The 21,273-nt window shown below is 47.2% G+C and overlaps 1 protein-coding gene across 2 annotated transcripts in view; it reads right to left on the reverse strand.

The window, feature by feature from the left end:
• Positions 1–19,995: 19,995 nt before the first annotated feature.
• EVA1C (eva-1 homolog C) overlaps positions 19,996–21,273 on the reverse strand; it is a 123,442-nt gene continuing 122,164 nt past the window's right edge. Inside the window, exons 9-10 of one of the 2 annotated variants that reach the window (XM_060403751.1) lie at positions 20,331–20,413; positions 19,996–20,214 (exon numbers count right to left, since the gene is read on the reverse strand). In XM_060403751.1, coding sequence (XP_060259734.1) covers positions 20,378–20,413 — 36 coding nt within the window. In that variant the 3' untranslated portion in view covers positions 19,996–20,214; positions 20,331–20,377. Of the gene's footprint in view, positions 20,414–21,273 lie in introns of both variants that reach the window. The other variant, XM_060403749.1, reaches the window with a different exon arrangement.

The raw sequence follows: 21,273 nt of genomic DNA on the forward strand, positions 1-21,273 counted from the left end.
ATGCTGGGAAAGATTGAGGGCAGGAGGAGAAGGGGACAACAGAGGGTGAGATGGTTGGATGGCATCACTGACTCAATGGACATGAGTCTGAGTAAACTCCAGGAGTTGGCAATGGACAGGGAAGCCTGGCGTGCTGCAGTCCATGAGGTTGCAAAGAATTGAATATGACTGAACAACTGAACTCACCTGAACTGAAAGGAAGTAAAAAATTGACAAACATGTCAAAAAAATAAGTGGCACAAGTTGACCGCTGAAAAAGTGAAAGTCATTCAGTCATGTCCAACTCTTCGCAACCACACGGACTCTAACACACCAGGCTCCTCTGTCCATGGGATTCTCCAGGCAAGAACACTGGAGTGGGTTACCATTTCCTTCTCCAGGCAACCTTCCCATCCCAGGGATTGCAGGTGGATTCTTTACCATCTGAGCCACCAAGGTACAGAACTCATTGTGTGTAATAGATTGTCTACATTTTTTAAAGAAAACATTTTAGGGACAGGCATTTATAATGGACTGTCCATCAGCACAGTAGAAATGAGGGCAGCAGGTTCTGTCTGTTCTTTGAGGCCTCCCTCCAGTTCTGTGTTTCTCAAATAGAAAATCTCCCCAAACCTTCTTAGAACGTTTTTCAAATAGGAGAGGATGTCTCCAGGAAGCATCCTGCTGTGCGTGTGGAGCTGAGGTGTGTAGAGGCCCACGCTACCCCCACCCCAGGGATGTACCTTCTAGAAGGAGGGTGGCCCCATTCCCCATGAGAAGGTCTGGAGACCGAGACACCAACTTTGACCGGCAGTGTCAGATGGGCTGCAAGTAATGTTCCCACAAAGCTTTCCTCACTCCAGTGAAGCTGGTCCTGTCTTCCCAAGGCCAGCTCACCCACCTGCCGTCTCTGCACCATCCTCTCTGAGGCCAAGTGGCCACTTCCGGTCACCTGTGAAAACTGACCGACCTGGCCTGGTGAGGGCAAGCCCTACATCAAGGCCTGGGGAACCCAGAGCATCTTCCAGTCAGAACCCAATTATCAGGCTAACTTTATTTATTTTTTGTTAGTTTTCCCATATAGTTTTTCTAAGCTGACATGTTGTATTTTCATTTTTACTCACTTCAAGAAATTGTCTTTTTTTTTTCTTCTAGCTGTGCGGTGCAGGACCTTGGTCCCCTGTTGAGGGATCAAACCCATGCCCTCTGCAGTGGATTCTTAACCGCTGGACCACCAGGGAAGTCCCTGTCTTTACTTTAAATGCCTATACAAGGGGACTTTTAACTGTGATTAATATGTGCTCAGTTTTTAAGACATTGGGGTAAAATAGGAAACAAGTAAAGAAGGAAATTAAAAATAATTCTAATACTACCACCTGGGGAGAGGATGTTAACTTTTTTTTATTTACCAGAAAAATGGAAATTTATCATGAAAGTGCAGAAAATAAAAATCATGATGAACCCCCAAGTACACACCATTCAATCTCAAAAGTGGTCAGTGTTTTGCTGATCATGTTCCCTCTGTCCTCCCAGGGTACCCATTCTGAGATCTGTCAAAAAAACTCCAAGACATCATTTTACTTTATCTGTAACTTTCCCTGCATCTAACAGATTTGCACATAGAGGATTCATGAAGAAAATTTTAAATTTCCTGAAGTATGAAAATGTGGCTAGCACTGTCCGATCACAGTGCAAACAAAACAAAACAAAACACAAACCTCCTAGAAATTCACATTAATGTCAAAACCAGCAAAAGGCCCTCCTCCTGTGCTTTCCTGGTGGCTCAGTTGGTAAAGAATCTGCCTGCAGTGCAGGAGACCAGGGTTCGATCCCTGGGTCTGGACAATCCCCTGGAGAAGGAAATGGCAACTCACTCCAGTATCCTTGCCTGGAAAATCTCATGGACAGAAGAGCCCGGTGGGCTGCAGTCCATGGGGTTGGAAAGAGTCAAGCACAACTGGGCAGCTAACACTAACACTATAAGCTACTTGTGAGAGACAAAAGATTTTTCAAAATAAAGTTGCACAACTTCTAGAAAGTAATGGATAATGAAAAAGAACATGACAATTTATGAGTCTGCTGAAGCAGGAACTAGAAAAATATACAGAACTAAATATCAGAAACCATAAAAGTGGAAATAATCAGTTAAACAGCTAAGCAAGGAACTAAAAAAAGACCAAGAGTAAAACAAAGAAACCAGAAGGAAAGAATTAATGAAGTTCAAACTAGAAATTTAATGAGTTGTGTTATTAATACATCAAAAAACAGTTTTAAAAAATCAACAAAATTGGAAAAACATTAGCTGGTATAATTTAAAAGAGGAAAACCACAAATATACAATGTAAGAAATGATAAAAGGAAAATAATTAAAGAGAAGAATTTTTTAAATTCAGCTAACATTTTTTACTAGTTTCAGTTCAGTTCAGTTCAGTTCAGTCCCTCAGTCGTGTCCAAGTCTTTGCGAGCTCATGAATTGCAGCACGCCAGGCCTCCCTGTCCATCACCAATTCCCGGAGTTTACCCAAACTCATGTCCATCGAGTTGGTGATGCCATTCAGCCATCTCATCCTCTGTCATCCCCTTCTCCTCCTGCCCCCAATCCCTCCCAGCATCAGGGTCTTTTCCAAGGAGTCAACTCTTTGCATGAGGTGGCCAAAGTTTCAGCCTCAGCATCAGTCCTTCCAATGAACACCCAGGACTGATAACTGATCTCCTTTAGGATGGACTGGTTGGATCTCCTTGCAGTCCAAGGGACTCTCAAGAGTCTTCTTCAACACCACAATTCAAAAGCATCAATTCTTTGGTGCTCAGCTTTCTTCATAGTCCAACTCTCACATCCATACATGACCACTGGAATAACCATAGCCTTGACTAGATGGACCTTTATTGCCAAAGTAATATCTCTGCTTTTTAATATGATATCTAGGTTGGTTATAACTTTTCTTCCAAGGAGTAAGCGTCTTTTAATTTCATGGCTGCAATCACCATCTGCAGTGATTTTGGAGCCCCCCAAAATAAAGTCTGACACTGTTTCCACTGTTTCCCCATCTCTTTCCCATGAAGTCATGGGACCAGATGCCATGATCTTAGCTTTCTGAATGTTGAGCTTTAAGCCAACTTTTTCACTCTCCTCTTTCACTTTCATCAAGAAATTTTTTAGTTCTTCACTTTCTGCCATAAGGGTGCTATCATCTGCATGTCTGAGGTTATTGATATTTCTCCTGGCAATCTTGATTCCAGCTTGTGCTTCTTCCAGTCCAGCATTTCTCATGATGTACTCTGCATAGAAGTTAAATAAGCAGGGTGACAATATACAGCCTTGACGTACTCCTTTTCCTATTTGGAACCAGTCTGTTGTTCCATGTCCAGTTCTAACTGTTGCTTCCTGACCTGCATATAGGTTTCTCAAGAGGCAGGTCAGGTGGTCTGGTATTCCCATCTCTCTCAGAATTTTCCACAGTTTATTGTGATCCACACAGTCAAAGGCTTTGGCATAGTCAACAAAGCAGAAATAGATGTTTTTTTGGAACTCTCTTGCTTTTTCCATGATCCAGCAGATGTTGGCAATTTGATCTCTGGTTCCTCTGCCTTTTCTAAAACCAGCTTGAACATCTGGAAGTTCACGGTTCATGTATTGCTGAAGCCTGGCTTGGAGAATTTTGAGCATTACTTTACTAGCATGTGAGATGAGTGCAATTGTGCAGTAGTTTGAGTATTCTTTGGCATTGCCTTTCTTTGGGATTGGAATGAAAACTGACCTTTTCCAGTCCTGTGGCCTACTAGTTTAGGCAAATAAATTTGAAAACCTAGATGAAATGGATACATTTTTAGGAAAATAAAATGTACCCAAATAGAGAGAGAATATGTATACAGACAACTTCGATAGAAGAAAGACAGAAAATTCTAAATTTACAGGCACAGACTAATCAGGCGACTCTATGAAGCCTTTAAAGACCAATTACTTGCAGATTTGCATAAATTTGCAGCAAATTGAAAAAGAACGTAAGCTTCTAAGTTACTTTTATGAAGCTAATATAATATTACTAATCGCAACTGACAGAGAGTCCTATATCACTAATAAATATTAATCCAAGTTTAAAAAATAAAAATATAAGGAAATTGAATAAAAAATGCATCAAGTATGACATTTCATGTCCCAGTAGGATTTATTCCAGAAGGGCAAGGGTGGTTTAATAGTAAGAAATCTATCGTATTAACAGAGCTAAGAGGAAAAATCACAGGATCATATCCATAGATGCCTACACGGCATTTGACAAAATTCAAGTCCCATGTGCCTCTGGCTGTAAACCAGAAGCCACACTATACAGATGATGTTCATCCTTCCACACTTCATCCTGCTTTCAGATACTCTTCCAAAACGTGACAGGGATAGAATTCCAGGGTGGTGCTCTGGACGCCCCCTCTCCCGGGGGAGGCCGAGTATGGAGAATGAGGTAGAGGAGCTAACGTGAGACAAGGAAGCAGGGTAAACCTGAAACATGCAAGTGGCTGAGGGGAAAGGAAGACCTGGAGTCCAAGATCAAGGTGCCGGCAGGTTTGGTGTCTTCTGAGGCCTCTGTGGCTTGCCTTGCACCTGGCCACCTTCTCTCTGGGTCCTTAAGGTTGTTCTGCTGTCTACACACACTTCCTATCCCTATAAGGTGTCTTATAAGGAAGGTGTCTCTTCCTCTCCCTATAAGGATGAAGAGCCGACTCACTGGAAAAGACCCCGATGGTGGGAAAGTTTGAAGGCAGGAAGAGAAGGGTTGAACGGCATCACCAGCCAGATTGACATGAGTTTAAGCAAACTCCAGGAGATGGTGAAGGACAGGGAAGCGGGGCGTGCTGCAGTCCATGGGGTCGCAAAGAGCTCAGTGCTACTGAATAACAACAAAGACACCAATCTTATTGGATTAGGGCCCCACCCTTATGACTTAGGGCTTCCCTGTGGCTCAGATGATAAAGAATCTGCCCACAGTGCAGGAGACCCAGGTTCGATCCCTAGATCGGGAAGACCCCCTGGAGAAGGCAATGGCAACCCACTCCAGTATTCTTGCTAGAAAACCCCATGGACAGAGGAGCTCGGTGGGCTACAATCCACAGAATTGCAGAGTTGGACAGAGCGACTGACACTTCTCCACTTACAACTGGTGTAAGCCGTAAGCCCTGGAAACTAGGCTTTCTCTGTCTTGTAATGTAAGTGCCTGACTTAAGCTTTGATTGAATAAACACACTGCCAGCCACAGGACTAGATAAAGAGCCAAAGCCATCTTCCCCCACTGAGGCTCTTTTGTTTTAGAGATCTTTCTAAAGAGCTTGTTTTTTCTCTCCAAGTTCCCACTCTTAGGTTTTGAACTCTCAGCAATAGTGAGCCCATGAAACCCTAGGCCCCTACCCTTGACCCCAGTAAAAGCAGAACCCCGGACCTGTGTTCACACTCTTTCTGCCCACAACCTTACTGTCTGTCCCCAGGGGAAACCATATAATTTCTGGGTCCTGCAAATAATAGTTTTATGTTTTTTTTTTTTTTCCAGTTTCCTGATGGTTATTGCTGCAGTGTGTCTTGTAATCATAACCACAACGGCTGGTCCAGCCACAACAGTGGTTATTAGCAGCTGAGACCAGCACACAACAATGACCTCATTTAACCTTGTCTCCAAATGCAGTCACATTCTAAGATGCTCAAGGTTCAGGCTTCACCACATGAATTTTGGGAAGACACAGTTCAGTCCATAGAGGCTGTCATTTAAGAGCTGCCAGGCCTTGGATAATTTTATTAACATTATAAGCTTCAGTTTCCTTCATAAAAGGAAATAAAAATATTGTCTATTTCATCCATTAGGATGATGCACGAGACATGGGTTCAATCCCTGAGGGGGAGAGACCCCCCTGGAGAAGGAAATGGCCACCCACTCCAATATTCTTGCCTAGGAAATTCCATGGGCAGAGGAGTCTGGTGGGCTTCAGTCCATGGGGTCTCGAAGATTCAGAATGGCTAAGCACACACACATATGCACCAAAGACATCGTCACAGTAATTTCATCAAAATAGAGGTACCATTTTTCTCATATAACAGGAGGTTGGAGGCAGACAGTTTGGGATTGGTGCAGCTGAGGACCCAGGCTCCTTCTGCCTTCTTACTCCATCATCCCGGGCTGGAAGCTTTCTGCTTTTATGCCTGGAAGTTGGCTCTCATGTCTCTAAGCGGCCGACTTATATATCGGGCAGGAGGACCGAGGAAGGGCAAAAGGCAGGAGGCTACAATGTGGGTGCCACTTGTGCCTGCTCCCTCCTGAAAAAGTCCCCAGGATCTGTTTCCTTTGTATCACGTTTGCTAGAACTGGTGGTTGCATCCATGTTACTACCTATTAAGCAGTACAGAGTAGTCAGTATTTCAGCCAGGTGCATTACTACCTTGAATACAATTGGAGTTCCACTGGTAAGGAAGAAAGGGAGGATGGATATTAAATACTTAACCAATCTTATCTGCCATGTCTAACCTCAAGGTTGTTGAAGGATTACTTGAGATGATATGTTTGACAGAAGACATAAATAAATAGTGGTGATGGTATAAAAACTAAGCCGTTAATTCAAGACACAAGGTCCTAAAACATCAAATCCGTAAAATGAAGGATTGCATTATTGCGCGACCAATGAAAGGAAGAGGACATTACTGGGCAGCCAAAAGTGAGAGAAAGTGAAGTTGCCCAGTCGTGTCCTACTCTTTGTGGCCCCATGGACTGTAGCCCACCAGGCTCCTCCATCCATGGAATTTTCCAGGCAAGAGTACTGTACTGGAATGGGTTGCCATTTCCTTTTCCAGGTGATCTTCCTGACCCAGGGATTAAACCCGAGTCTCCCGCATTGCAGGCAGATGCTTTACTGTCTGAGCCACCAGGGAACCAGTCGATGGAATTCTGCAGGCCAGAATACTGGAGTGGGTAGCCTTTCCTTTCTCCAGGGGATCTTCCCAACCCAGGGATCAAACCTGGGTCTCCCGCATTGCAGGTGGATTCTTTACCAGGTGAACCACAAGGGAACCAGTCCATGGAATTCTTCAGGCCAGAATACTGGAATGGGTAGCCTTTCCTGTCTCCAGGGGATCTTCCCAACCCAGGGGTCGAACCCAAGTCTCCCACATTGCAGATGGATTCTCTACCAGCTGAGCCACCAGAGAAGCCCCTGGGCAGCCAAATGGCTGAGCAATTCAGGGCCCAAGGGCTCGATCCATGCCCATCCTGGTCAAAATTGAGATGTGAGGCATCCATGTGGTCTCCGATGCTTTGACCGTGGGCTTTTGCTGGCCCTGGAGGGACTTCCTGGGTTTTCTGATTCCTAGAGACAGCAAACAGTTCTTCTGGGAGCAGAGCTGTTGGGTACAAAGCAACAAATCCCAAGTCCACCCCAATCACTCCCTTTGCTGAGCTCTCAAAGGGCTCTCACGCTCAGGGCCGCTTATCCCCCTGCCCTAGTATGGGTGCCAGACAGCCCTGGCCTCCGGATTTGGCTGGAGTTATTTGCAGTAGCCAGTCCCAAGCCTGCTTGCCCGGCTTCGCCCATTCCTTCTAGTTAGACCACAGTAGAGGCTGTTTCTCACTTTTCCCGCACACTCCTTCCATCTCCTGATAGACCCTGGTGCTTCTCCGTGTGGCTCTGCGTGGGGCCGTGTGCTCCCCTCTCCTCTTGGGAACTGTGAATAACACACTGCGTCTTTTCAGGGGTCGTTGTCTCCTCATCCGCTGGCTTTGCTGGCCCCAAGTAATAATAAAACCTATGTTTTAACACAAGAGGATTACATTCAGGCAAGAACAGGCAGTTTAGAGAACAGCTCATGCCTGGGAAGGACTCATGCATTGGAAGGACTGATGCTGAAGCTGAAACTCCAATACTTTGGCCACCTGATGCGAAGAGACGGCTCATTGGGAAAGACTCTGATGCTGGGCAAGATTGAAGGTGGGAGGAGAAGGGGATGACACAAGATGAGATGGTTGGATGGCATCACTGACTCAATGGACATGTTTGAGCAAACTCCGGGAGATAGTGAAGGACAGGGAAGCCTGGCGTGCTGCAGTTTGTGGGGTCGCAAACAGACAACTTAGTGACCTAACAACAACGTGCCTAGGGGCGTGGCTGAGATCCTTGCATGCAACGTGGCTTCAGGTGGGCTACCTGACCCTGCCAGGGTCTGATGGTGCCACTTCTTTTTCCATTGAGACAGGATGCATGGGGGGGTCACCACATGGGTGCCCGCCCCTGCCTCCAGGGGTGGCACTTCTTGGCAGCTACCACCCCACATTGCTAGCCGACCCCTGCCTCATTGCCCAGCCCTACCCACCTCACTGCACCCCAGTCACGAGGCTGAGCTGGGTACAGTGGCCAGACCTTCAGCTTCCCAGAGCGCAGGCTCTAGCTGAACCCATATTTGGGGAAGAGAGTAGGGAGAAAAGCTGCTAAGTTTAGAAACTCAAAGAAAAGTTCTGCAGCCTGTGAACCCAGATGTGTTCAGTAAGAGGAAGTTTATATAAAGCTGTGGGAAATGTGGCACTTCCTTGGATACAAACAGCCCAGTTACGCATGAGCCCGAGACCTTGCTGTCTTGAGAGTGAGTTTCAATAGCTGGAGATAAGCCGCCTCCCAGCAAGAACGTGGGTGGCCGGGGGAGGTCAGGAAGACCGGCTGGTTCTCCGCGGCTCCAGTCCTGGGCGTGGGGGAACCAGGCTCTCCCTGGACCGATGGAGCTGGTCTGCCGGTGGGGAGGTCATCCCACAGACGGCCCAGGGTGATAAACGGAACCGCGGGTCACTCGTGGGGCAGAACCTCCCAAAGTCACACCTCCACCTCCTCCCTGGAGCTAATTATTCGTCACCTCCAAGTGCGTGGCCAGCCGCCCCGAGGGTCGTGATGTTTTCCAGTCTGGCTGGGGGAACGGGCACCTCTAGTCCTCGTAGAGCTCTGGATGTGGTTCCTTCTAGGCCTTTCGCATGGTTTTCTGGTCCTGGCTTCGGGTGTGACGAGCTCTCAACCACATTCTCAAGGGCACTTCTGCTCACCTCTGGGTTCTCCCTCCCTGTGCCCGCGTCTTGTCCCCAACACCCTGGGCCTGCAGCTGGGGACCTGTGGTCCCCTTGGTCTCCCTAGCCCCTCATCTGTGTCTTCAATTCAGGTGGCCCACTGCAGCCCCCACTCCCAGGTTGCCCCTTTCCTATGCTGCCCACAAGGCAGGGGAGTTAGGGGAGCACTGCCCCTCCTTGCCTGACATCCAATGTCTTGGATGTCATTTCACATATGTTTAAAAGAATTTGATGTTTCAAGTGGCAGGGTGGAGGAAGGACACACGTCGGTGGGGCTGCAGTACGAGGGACTCCTCACACTTGGGAAATAACCGTTATGGTTTTCTGGGTGGCCAGGAAACATGATGCCAGCCCCTAGTCACCATCTTCTTTACTGGGGCTTCCGTTCACAGAGGCTCAGGTTGTGCACCGCACACATGCTCCTGGCTGTGTGGGAGCTGAGACTCAGCGTGGAGCTGCATCTCCTTAGAGAAAGCAACTTTTCTTATTTTCCACAAACACTGTCCTGTGACTGAGCCATGTGTCAGGGACTCCATCCGTCTAGAGGAAGGACACTTTTTGTCATTGTCACAGGGGCAGCATCTGGGCCAGTGGGGACCCTTAACTGATCCCACCTGAGATTCCTTCTACGTGGGTGGCTTACTTAGTTTGGGGAAGCTGGATTGTGCATGGACACTTCTTTTTTAAAATTTTTATTTATTTGTTTGTTTTTGGCTATGCTGGGTCTTCATTGCAGTGGCTTCTCTTGTTGCTCAGCATGGGTTCTAGGGCGCTTGAGCTTTAGGGGTTGAGGCACACGCACTTAGGAGGTGTGGTTCCCAGGCTCTAGAGTAGCAGCTCAATAGCTGTGGCACACGGGCATGTGGCATGTGGAATCTTCCCCAACCAAGGCTTGAACCCATGTCTCCTGTGTGGGCAGGCAGATTTTATGCCACACTCAGCCACTAGGGAAGCCCTATGCATGACTGCTTCTAATAACTGGTCTGAATTCATGAACAATGGGCCAAGTCCTGAATTTGACTCTCTGACATTGTCAAGGATCCTGCAGTGATTAGCTGGATGTCAGAATAAATAGAGACTGACAGGGACCCCGTAGTGCTGGCCCTCATCCCTGGCATGATGAAATAGAGTGGACTCCCACTTGAATTGGCTGGGAGACAAATTTAATGTCTTATTTTTACCATTTAAATACCAATGCCCTGTGTGTCCCACCTCCAGGCTGCTTCGGGGGAAGCATACGTCACCCTTAGAGCAACCAGCTCTGAGTACTTTGCTTACATATGATTTTCTAGCTTAGCTTCTCCTGAGAGCCCAGCACCAGGCACACGTATGTGTCCCAGTTCTTGCTGAACCCATGACCTTCATCTTCTTCCTTATAATGTGTGTTAGTCATTCAGTCCGTTCCGACTCTTTCTGACCCCATGGACTGTAGCCCACCAGGCTCCTCTGTCCATGGGATTCAGAGGCAAGAATACTGGAGGGGGTTGCCATTTCCTTCTCCAGGGAATCTTCCCAACCCAGGGACTGAACCTGGGTTTCCCTGCACTGCAGGCAGATTCTTTACCACCTTAGCCACCAGGGAAAGAGTCTTTCTTATAATACAGAACAGTAACTATAACAATTGTGTGGTAGTTTGAGCATTCCTTGGCATTGCCTTTCTTTAGGATTGGAATGAAAACTGACCTTTTCCAGTCCTGTGGCCACTGCTGAGTTTTCCAAATTTGCTGGCATATTGAGTGCAGCACTTTTACAGCATCATCTTTCAGGATTTGAAATAGCTCAACTGGAATTCCATCATCTCCACTACCTTTGTTCATAGTGATGCTTTCTAAGGCCCACTTGACTTCACATTCCAGGATATCTGGCTGTAGGTGAGTGATCATACCATCGTGATTATCTGAGTCATGAAGATCTTTTTTGTACAGTTCTTCCGTGTATTCTTGCCATCTCTTCTTAATATCTTCTGCTTCTGTTAGGTCCATACCATTTCTATCCTTTATCGAGCCCATCTTTGCATGAAATGTCCCCTTGGTATCTCTAATTTTCTTGAAGAGATCTCTAGTCTTTCCCATTCTGTTCTTTTCCTCTATTTCTTCGCATTGATCGCTGGGGAAGGCTTTCTTATCTCTCCTTGCTGTTCTATGGAACTCTGCATTCAGATGCTTATATCTTTCCTTTTCTCCTTTGCATTTCGCTTCTCTTCTTTCCACAGCTATTTGTAAGGCCTCCTCAGACAGCCATTTTGCTTTTTTGCACTTCTTTTCCATGGGGATGGTCTTGATCCCTATCTCCTATACAATGTCATGAACCTTCGTCCATAGTTCATCAGGCGCTCTATCAGATCTAATCCCTTAAATCTATTTCTCACTTCCACTGTATAATCATAAGGGATTTGATTTAGGTCATACCTGATTGGTCTAGTGGTTTTCCCTACTTCAATTTCAGTCTGAATTTGGCAATAAGGAGTTCATGATCTGAGCCAGTCAGCTCCCGATCTTGTTTTTGTTGACTGTATAGAGCTTCTCCATCTTTGGCTGCAAAGAATATAATCAACCTGATTTCAGTGTTGATCATCTGGTGATGTCCATGTGTAGAGTCTTCTCTTGTGTTGTTGGAAGAGGGTGTTTGCTATGACCAATGCATTCTCCTGGCAAAACTTTATTAGCCTTTGCCCTGCTTCATTCCATATTCCAAGGCCAAATTTGCCTGTTACTCCAGGTGTTTCTTGACTTCCTACTTTTGCATTCCAGTCCCCTATAATGAAAAGGACATCTTTTTTGGGTGTTAGTTCTAAAAGGTCTTGTAGGTCTTCATAGAACCATTCAAATTCAGCTTCTTCAGAGTTACTGGTTGGGGCATAGACTTGGATAACTGTGATACTGAATGGTTTGCCTTGGAAACCAACAGAGATCATTCTGTCATTTTTGAGATTGCATCCAAGTACTGCATTTCAGACTCTTTTGTTGACCATGATGGCTACTCCATTTCTTCTGAGGGATTCCTGTCCACAGTAGTAGATATAATGGTCATCTGAGTTAAATTCATCCATACCGGTCCATTTTAGTTGACTGACTCCTAGAATGTCAATGTTTATTCTTGCCATCTCCTGTTTGACCACTTCCAATTTGCCTTGATTCATGGACCTGACATTCCAGGTTCCTATGCAATATTGCTTTTTACAGCATCAGACCTTGCTTCTATCACCAGTCACATCCACAACTGGGTATTGTTTTTGCTTTGGCTCCATCCCTTCATTCTTTCTGGAGTTATTTCTCCACTGATCTCCAGTAGCATATTGGGCACCTACAGATCTAGGGAGTTCCTCTTTCAGTATCCTATCATTTTGCCTTTTCCTACTGTTCATGGGGTTCTCAAGGCAAGAATATTGAAGTGGTTTGCCAATCCCTTCTCCAGTGGACCACATTCTGTCAGATCTCTCCACCATGACCTGTCCGTCTTGGGTGGCCCCACACAGCATGGCTTAGTTTCATTGAATTAGACAAGGCTGTGGTCCATGTGATCAGATTGGCTAGTTTCCTGTGATTATGGTTTCAGTGTGTCTGCCCTCTGATGCCCTCTCGCAACACCTACTGTCTTCCTTGGGTTTCTCTTACCTTGGACATGGGGCATCTCTGCACGCCTGCTCCAGCAAAGTGCAGCCGCTGCTCCTTACCTTGGATGAGGTCGCCCCTCCTGACCTTGAACGTGGAGTAGCTCCTCTTAGCCCTCCTGCGCCCTCGCAACCATCGCTCCTTGGACATGGAATTGCTCCTCTTGACCGCATCCCTAACTTCAGACGTGGGGTAGCTCCTCTTGGCCGCCGCCCCTGACCTCGGAAGACAATGCTGTGAAAGTGCTGTACTCAATATGTCAGCAAATTTGGAAAACTCAGCAGTGGCCACAGGACTGGAAAAGGTCAGTTTTCATTCCAATCCCAAAAAAGGCAATGCCAAAGAATGCTCAAACTACTGCACAATTGCACTCATCTCACACGCTAGTAAAGTAATGCTCAAAAGTCTCCAAGCCAGTCTTCAACAATATGTGAACCATGAACTTCCAGATGTTCAAGCTGGTTTTAGAAAAGGCGGAAGAACCAGAGAGCAAATTGCCAACATCCACTGGATCATCAAAAAAGCAAGAGAGTTCCAGAAAAACATCTATTTCTGCTTTGTTGACTATGCCAAAGCCTTTGACTGTGTGGATCACAATAAACTGTGGAAAATTCTGAGAGAGATGGGAATACAGACCACCTGACCTGCCTCTTGAGAAACCTATATGCAGGTCAGGAAGCAACAGTTAGAACTGGACATGGAACAATAGACTAGTTCCAAATAGGAAAAGGAGTACGTCAAGGCTGTATATTGTCACCCTGCTTATTTAACTTATCTGCAGAGTACATCATGAGAAATGCTGGGCTGGAAGAAGCACAAGCTGGAATCAAGATTGCCAGGAGAAATATCAATAACCTCAGATATGCAGATGACAGCACCCTTATGGCAGAAAGTGAAGGAGAACTAAAAAGCGTCTTGATGAAAGTGAAAGAGGAGAGTGAAAAAGTTGGCTTAAAGCTCAACATTCAGAAAGCTAAGATCATGGCATCTGGTCCCATCACTTCATGGGAAATAGATGGGGAAACAGTGTTAGACTTTATTTTGGGGGGCTCCAAAATCACTGCAGATGGCGACTGCAGCCATGAAATTAAAAGATGCTTACTCCCCGGAAGGAAAGCTATGACCAACCTAGATAGCATATCAAAAAGCAGAGACATTACTTTGCCATCTAGTCAAGGCTATGGTTTTTCCAGTGGTCGTGTATGGATGTGAGAGTTGGACTGTGAAGAAAGCTGAGCACTGAAGAATTGATGCTTTTGAATTGTGATGTTGGAGAAGACTCTTGAGAGTCCCTTGGACTGCAAGGAGATCCAACCAGTCCATCCTAAAGGAGATCAGTCCTGGGTGTTCATTGGAAGGAGTGATGCTGAGGCTAAAACTCCAATACTTTGGCCATCTCATGCAAAGGAAAAGACTCATTGGAAAAGACCCTGATGCTGGGAGGGATTGGGGGCAGGAGGAGAAGGGGACGACAGAGGATGAGATGGCTGGATGGCATCACCGACTCAACAGACATGAGTTTGGGTAAACTCCGGGATTTGGTGATGAACAGGGAGGCCTGGCATGCTGTGATTGATGGGGTCGTAAAGAGTCGGACACGACTGAGCGACTGAACTGAACTGAACTGAAGTATAACAAAGTCTGCTGTGTGCCTCCAAATAGCAATTCTTTCCTTTTCTCCTAGCAAAAGAGCACTATTTTTTTTTAACTGGATACACCACTGCCAAGTAAAACACTACATCCCCTAGTATTTTCTACATCCAAGGGTAGCCAGATAATAAAGCTTTGGACAAAGAAATTAAAGTGAAGGGGTGGAGATATCTCTGTGTCTTTAAAAGTGACTTCTTCCTCTTCTCTTTTCTGTCACCTAGAATGCAGAGGTAATGGCTGGAGCTCTAGCAATCAGATGACCTTGGAAAGGAAAGCCACATGTGTTCAAGCAATGAGATAGAAGGAGCCTGGGTCTGTAACATCATGGACCACCATACCATGCAGGAATGAATATTTGTGTTCTTCTGTATACATTAAGTCACTATTTTCAGGACAAAGTTACTTGTAGGTGAACGCAGTCTAATTGGTATAGCAGCACAACCCATGTCATCTTCCTCTCACGGCCTGATGGCCTCATTCCTGCAATGCTTAGCAATGTAAACAAGAGAAATCAGAGTAGGTATTGATGAGGTTGCCTCCGGCTCTGGAAAATTGAGATCCACTGAGTCAATGCATTGTGCTGGAGTGTTGAAAGACGGAAGGGCACGCGCCTGACAAAGGAAAACAGAGGAGCACTTCAAAGAGTCTTCCCTGAGTTCCATGCTCAAAAGAAGCCCCGAGCCAGATGCTGCAGCAAGGCATTGTCAGATAGGCAAATGTGGGTATGTCTTATTGCTCCTGAATCAACATCTACTCTGGCAACTTCTCTTTTTCCTCCACTGAGCGTTTTCTGCCAAATGGTTTTTTGTTGTTGTTGTATGTTTGTTTCAGCCACACTTCACAGCTTGCAGGATCCTAGTTCCTCAGCCAGGGTTTGAACCTGGGCCCCCTGAAGTGGAAATGTGGCGTCCTAACTGCTGGATTGCCAGGGAATTCCCTTGGCAGTTTTGAAATGGTAAGTCGCCACAGCAAGCGGCATTTGGCCATTTAACTGAGAGAGAAGGGACAGTGAGACCTGATCACGGAGTGGGTCACTATAGAGGGTGGACGGGGAGTAAGTTTGGAATAGAAAGAAAAATATTTTTACTCCAGAGCTAGAGTGATTGAGCAGCACCCCTGATCTATAGAGATTTCAGATTAGGCTTTTCTGGCGCTTGCTTGCAGAGGAGCCTGGGTGAAGACCATGGGCTTCATGTTCAAATCCTGACACCACCACTTGCTGGCTCTCAAATCCAAACAAGCTGCTTTACCTTTGTCTGCCTCAAGGTTCTCATCTTAAAATGGGAGTGATAATATACCTAATTCCATAGGGCTGTCATGAAGATGAAAATAAATACTCCCTTTAAAAGCACTTAACATGGCACAGAGAAAGAGTTTCAGAATCTCAGTTATTTGTTCACAGTTTCAGGAAGTGATTTCAGGACAGTCAAACCTGCCAGAACCAAATGATAACTGAGTTCTCCTGGACAGAGGGATGGACCTGGCATATCATAGCCTCAACTCAGAACACAGGCTCCCCAGGAAAGATGTTTTTCAGGTTAGGGTCCAGCTGGGGTCTCTCTTGTAGTGCCTGCTACAGGTCAAATTTTAATAGAAAATCGTCAGGAAAAAAATACTAGGACTAAAACTACACTATGACCCAGCAATCCCACTACTGGGCATATACCCTGAAGAAACCATAATTGAAAAAGACACAGGTATCACAATATTCATTGCAGCACTATTTACACTAGCTAGGACATGAAAGCAAGCTAGATATCCATCAACAGATGAATGGATAAAGAAGTTATGGTAAATATATATGATGGAATATTACTCAGCCATAAAAGGGAACACATTTGAAACAGTTCTAATGGGAAAGCAAAGAAGAACTAAAGAGCCCCTTGATGAAAGTGAAAGGGGAGAGTGAAAAGGTTGGCTTAAAACTCAACAGTCAGAAAACCAAGATCGTGGCATCTGGTCCCACCATTTCATGGTAAATAGATGGGGAAACAGTGAAAACAGTGAGAGACTTTATTTTGGGGGGCTCCAAAATCACTGCAGATGGTGATTGCAGCCATGAAATTAAAAGATGCTTGCTCCTTGGAAGAAAAGCTATGACCAACCTAGACAGCATATTAAAAAGCAGAGACATTACTTTGCCAACAAAGGTCATCTAGTCAAGGTTATGGTTTTTCCAGTGGTCATGTATGGATGTGAGAGTTGGACTGTGAAGAAGGCTGAGCACTGAAGAATCAATGCTTTTGAACTATGGTGTTGGAGAAGACTCTTGAGAGTCCCTTGGACTGCAAGGAGATCCAACCAGTCCATCCTAAAGGAGATCAGTCCTGGGTGTTCATTGGAAGGACTGATACTGAAGCTGAAACTCCAATCCTTTGGCCACCTGATGGGAAGAACTGGCTCCTTGGAAAAGATCCTGATGCTGGGAAAGATTGAGGGCAGGAGGAGAAGGGAACGACAGAGGATGAGATGTTTTGGATGGCATCACCGACTCCATGGACATTCGTTTGAGTGAACTCCGGAGTTGGTGATGGACAGGGAGGCCTAGCGTGCTGCAGTCCATGGGGTTGCAAAAAGTCGGACACGACTGATCGACTGAACTGAGTTGAATGGGGAGGATGAACCTAGAGCCTATTATACAGAGTGAAGTAAGTCAGAAAGAGAAAAACAAATATGGCATATCGATGCATATGTGTGGACTCTGGAAAGATGGTACAGAGGCTCCTGTTTGCAGGGCAGCGGTGGAGATGCAGACATAGAGGATAGACCTGTGGCCACGGCGGGGGCAGCAGAGGGAGGCACGGTTCGGAAGGGTCTCATGGAAACGTATAGATTACCATGTGTAAAACAGACAGCCGGTGGGAATTTGCTGTATGGCGCAGGCAGCTCAAACCCAGGGCTCTGTGACAGCCTAGAGGGGTAGGAAGTGGGAGGGAGGCTCAAAGAGAGGGGACATATGTATACCGGTGGCTGGTTCATGTTACTGTATGGCAGAAACCAACACAATATTGTAAGGTAATTATCATCCAATTAAAAAAAAAAATGCAGTTGTCAAATGAGGAACTTCACTAGAATGTAGAGTGTCCAGGGCCCCATAATCTGCTTGGGGACCATCCTGGGTGGGCCCATCATGTCTTTTATTTCCATTTTTGATGGTCCCAAGGAGCCGCAGAGTAAGTAGCCTTCTCTCATGCTGACCTGACATCCATTAGGCTCTTGAGAGCCCGTGGAACATTTGCAAAATCCCTCGTACACTCAGCCTCCCCTTCAATGTCTCCTTCCTTGTGAAAGTGAAGTCGCTCAGTCGTGTCCGGCTCTTTGCAACTCCATGGACCGTAGCCTACCAGGCTCCTCCGTCCACGGAATTTTCCAGGCAAGAGTACCGGAGTGGGTTGCCATTTCCTTCTCCAGGGGATCTTCCCGACCCAGGGATTGATCCCAGGTCTCCCGCATTGCAGGCAGACGCTTCACCACGTGAGCCACCAGGAAGGCTGTCTCCTTCCTTGCATCGCATCGAAAGTCTGAGTCAGGATACACAAATTCTGTAATGTGCAGAATAAAATATAAAGAATAATATGTTCATCAGAGTAATCAAGATTAAAAGCTATAACTAGGATTTACAGAGTTCCTTAAAGAAAAACGTTGGTGAGATTAAAGGAGTGGATTAAAGGAGTATTTGTGGATTCTTTCACATAAGCGCAAATCAAAAGAGAAAGAAAACAGAATAAAAGAGAAAGAAAGCCTGGCTTTCCCGTGAGCACGCTCTCTGCGCGGCTGTGAAGTGGGGGCCAGTTTCTCCCCACACCCCGATTTCCAGATGGCTACAGGTCGATGTTCCCCCAGGTCGTTCTAGATCATAACCCTCCTTTCCCCCTCAGAGCCCTGCCTCTGACACCTCATCACCCCTCGGGGTCTTCAGATGGCTCTGTTAGCCCCCCTCGGCAGCACCCCCATCTGAGCACCCCACCATCTGAGCACCCCCCACCACAGACCTCAGGGCATGTGAAACCACCCCAGCAGGTCCAGCCAGCACCCACGCTCTCTCTCCCTGGGGCCCATTCGTTTGGCAAAATCCCCAACCGTCATTAAAACCAACATTACCGCAGCATGGTGGAGAGAACCCCAGAATCACGGTCACGGGGGGCGCCCCGGGTCCTTAGACTCTCCCCCTCCGCAGCTGCATCATGCCTCCTCTCAGCAGCTCCCTGCCCTCCGCCCCGTCGTGTCTTACCCCCCAGTTCACAAGAAAACAGACAACCCCCGCCCCCACTGCAGTGGAGAGGCTCCCCTGAGGCCACCCTGGGCTTTGTTCCCCACCCAAGACACCACTCTGGCGGGAACCCCCACCTCCTCCACAGCCTCATACTCCCCACAGTATCACCCATCCCACTGATCTCTCACTATGGAATAGTCCCTATCTTCCAGGAGACTTCCCTGTAGCTCAAACGTAAAGAATCTGCCTGCAAGGCAGGAGACCAGGGGTTCGATCTCTGGGTTGGGAAGTTCCCCTGGAGAAGGGAATGGCAATCCACCCCAGTATTCCTGCCTGGGGAATCCCATGGACCGAGGAGGCTGGCGGGCTACAGTCTATGGGGCCGACCTATCTTCAGTCCTCTCTTTCCACGTAATGAATTTGGCATCGAAGCATCTCTTCTCTTTAGGGCTTCCCAGGTTGGCCCTAGTGGTAAAGAACCCACCTGCCAACGCAAGAGACACAGGGGATCTGATGTTTGCATTTAAAAAATAGTATCACAGCATATTAGTTAGAGTAACGTGACAGAAGGCAACCTTCCAGAGGCTGGGTGCAATAGAAACATATTGCTCACTTGTGTAAGAGTCCTGCGGATGTTTCTGTTTGGTGGACAGTATTTCTCTGGTGGTGGTTCAGTGACTCAGTGATGGGTTCCTCCCATCTAGTGGGCTCTACTGGGTTTCCCAGGACCTTGAAGGGACTTCTGGCTGGTGGAGATGAAAAGAGAAAGTGGAGAACACACAGTGTCTCCTCACTTTCCCTGCAGGTGGGCACCTCACTTCCGCTCACATTCCAACAGCCAGAGGTAGACTTATAATTTCACGTGTCAATGAAATGTGTGTGCAGGAGGCCAGGTGGGAGTTGGGAAGCACCCTCTGTGCAGGGATAGGCATCAGTTGAAATGAGAGCCATGCTGATGCAGGGTGTTTTGGTAAATATTTGTGTGTGTTAGTCAGTCATGTCTGACTCTTTGCAACCCCATGGACTGTAGCCTGCCAGGCTCCTCCGTCCGTGGGATTCTCTGGGCAAGAATACTGGAGTGGGTTGCCATTTCCTTCTCCAGGGATCTTCCCTACCCAGCGATCAAACCTGGATCTCCTGCATTGCAGCCAGATTCTTTACTAAGTCACAAGGGAATCCCTGGTAAATATATACCAGATTCTAAAGTATACATATCCTTTGACCTCATAATTCCACTTCTGGTGACTTTTTCCTACAGATATATTCACAAATGTATATAGCTGTATGTTTTAAGGGTGTACTTAGTATGTTTGTATCTTGTGGCTGCTGTCACAGATGACCACAGTGAAAGTGAAGTGAAAGGTCGCTCACTCGTGTCAAACTCTTTGTGACCCCATGAACTGTAGTCCGCCAGGCTCCTCTGTCCATGCAATTCTCCAGGCAAGAATACCAGAGTGGGGTAGTCACAGAATTGGTGGCTTAAACAGCAAAAATTTATTATCTCCCATTTTGGAAACCAGAAGTTCAAACTTTGTGTCCTGGAGCCCAAAATCAAAGTGTCAGCAGGTTTGTGCTTGCCGAGGGCTGGTGGAGAGAGTCCTCCCTTGCGTAGGGTCCTCCTTTGCAGTCCGGTGGTGAGGAGTCTGTGCTTCCAACGCAGGGGGTGTAGGTTCGATCCCTGGTCAGGGAACTAGGAGACCACATGACACATGGTGTCACCGAAAAGAGGAGAAAAGATAGGGCGACCGTGTGTGCCAGTTTGCCTGAGATGGCCCCTACTAAAGGGGGTCCCGCCGCGCCGCTTACAAGTTCCGGTGGCTGCCGGCATCCCGATTTCTTCCTCCGTCTTCACATCACCATCGCTCTGTGTGTGCCTCCTTCTCTTCTTCCTAAAAAATCACATTAAAAAGTCCTCTGTTGGGAATTCCCTGGCAGTCCAGTGGTTAAGACCCTGCTCTCTCACTGCCAAGGGCCCAGGTTCCATCCCTGGTCTGGGAACTAAGATTCCACAAACCACGCTGCTCTGTCCAAAAAATCAAAAATTAACCTCGCATCCTTCTCTAGCTGTTGCCTCCCTTCCCCACTTCCCTTTCTAACAAAGCCTGTTAAAAGCACTGCCCACACCTGCCGTTCCCTCCCATTTCCTCTTGAACCTACTCCAGGTGGGCTGTAGTGCACACAGCCTCCCCGAAGTGGCTGCTGTCAGACCACCACACCGTTGTGTCTCGGCAGTCTCGGCAGATATAACAAAGTTCAGGACAAGATCATCCTGGGTTATGCAGGAGGGACCCACATCCAGTGACAAATGTCCTGACAAGAGACACACAGAAAAAGAGACATGGAGAGGAGGGAGGCCATGCGGAGATGAAGGCAGGGACTGGGGGGACGCGGCCACCAGCCAAGGACCACAGGGAGTCCCCGGAGACCGGGGGCGCAGCCAGGAGCCTCTCCTGCAGTCTGCAGAGGGCACAGCCCTCCCGACACCTGGGTGTCTGACTTCTAGACTAAATCCTGTTGTTTGAAGCCGCTGAGTTTGTGGAACTTGTCACAGCAGTTACAGGAAATGGACGCACACTCCGAGGGCAAAGTCCTTCCCGGGCGCCTACAGGGCTGTCGGTGACCAGCCCCTGCCCTCTCCAGTCCGACGCCCCCACCCTGACCTCCTGCTCTTCAGTCGGGCTGGCACGTTTGCTTCCCCAGGGCCTTTGCACTCACCCTGCCTCTCCCTGGAGCCCTCCTGCTCCCTCAG

The sequence above is a fragment of the Ovis aries genome, chromosome 1 (assembly GCF_016772045.2).
Source record: "Ovis aries strain OAR_USU_Benz2616 breed Rambouillet chromosome 1, ARS-UI_Ramb_v3.0, whole genome shotgun sequence".
In the NCBI taxonomy this organism is placed as follows: Eukaryota; Metazoa; Chordata; class Mammalia; order Artiodactyla; family Bovidae; genus Ovis; species Ovis aries.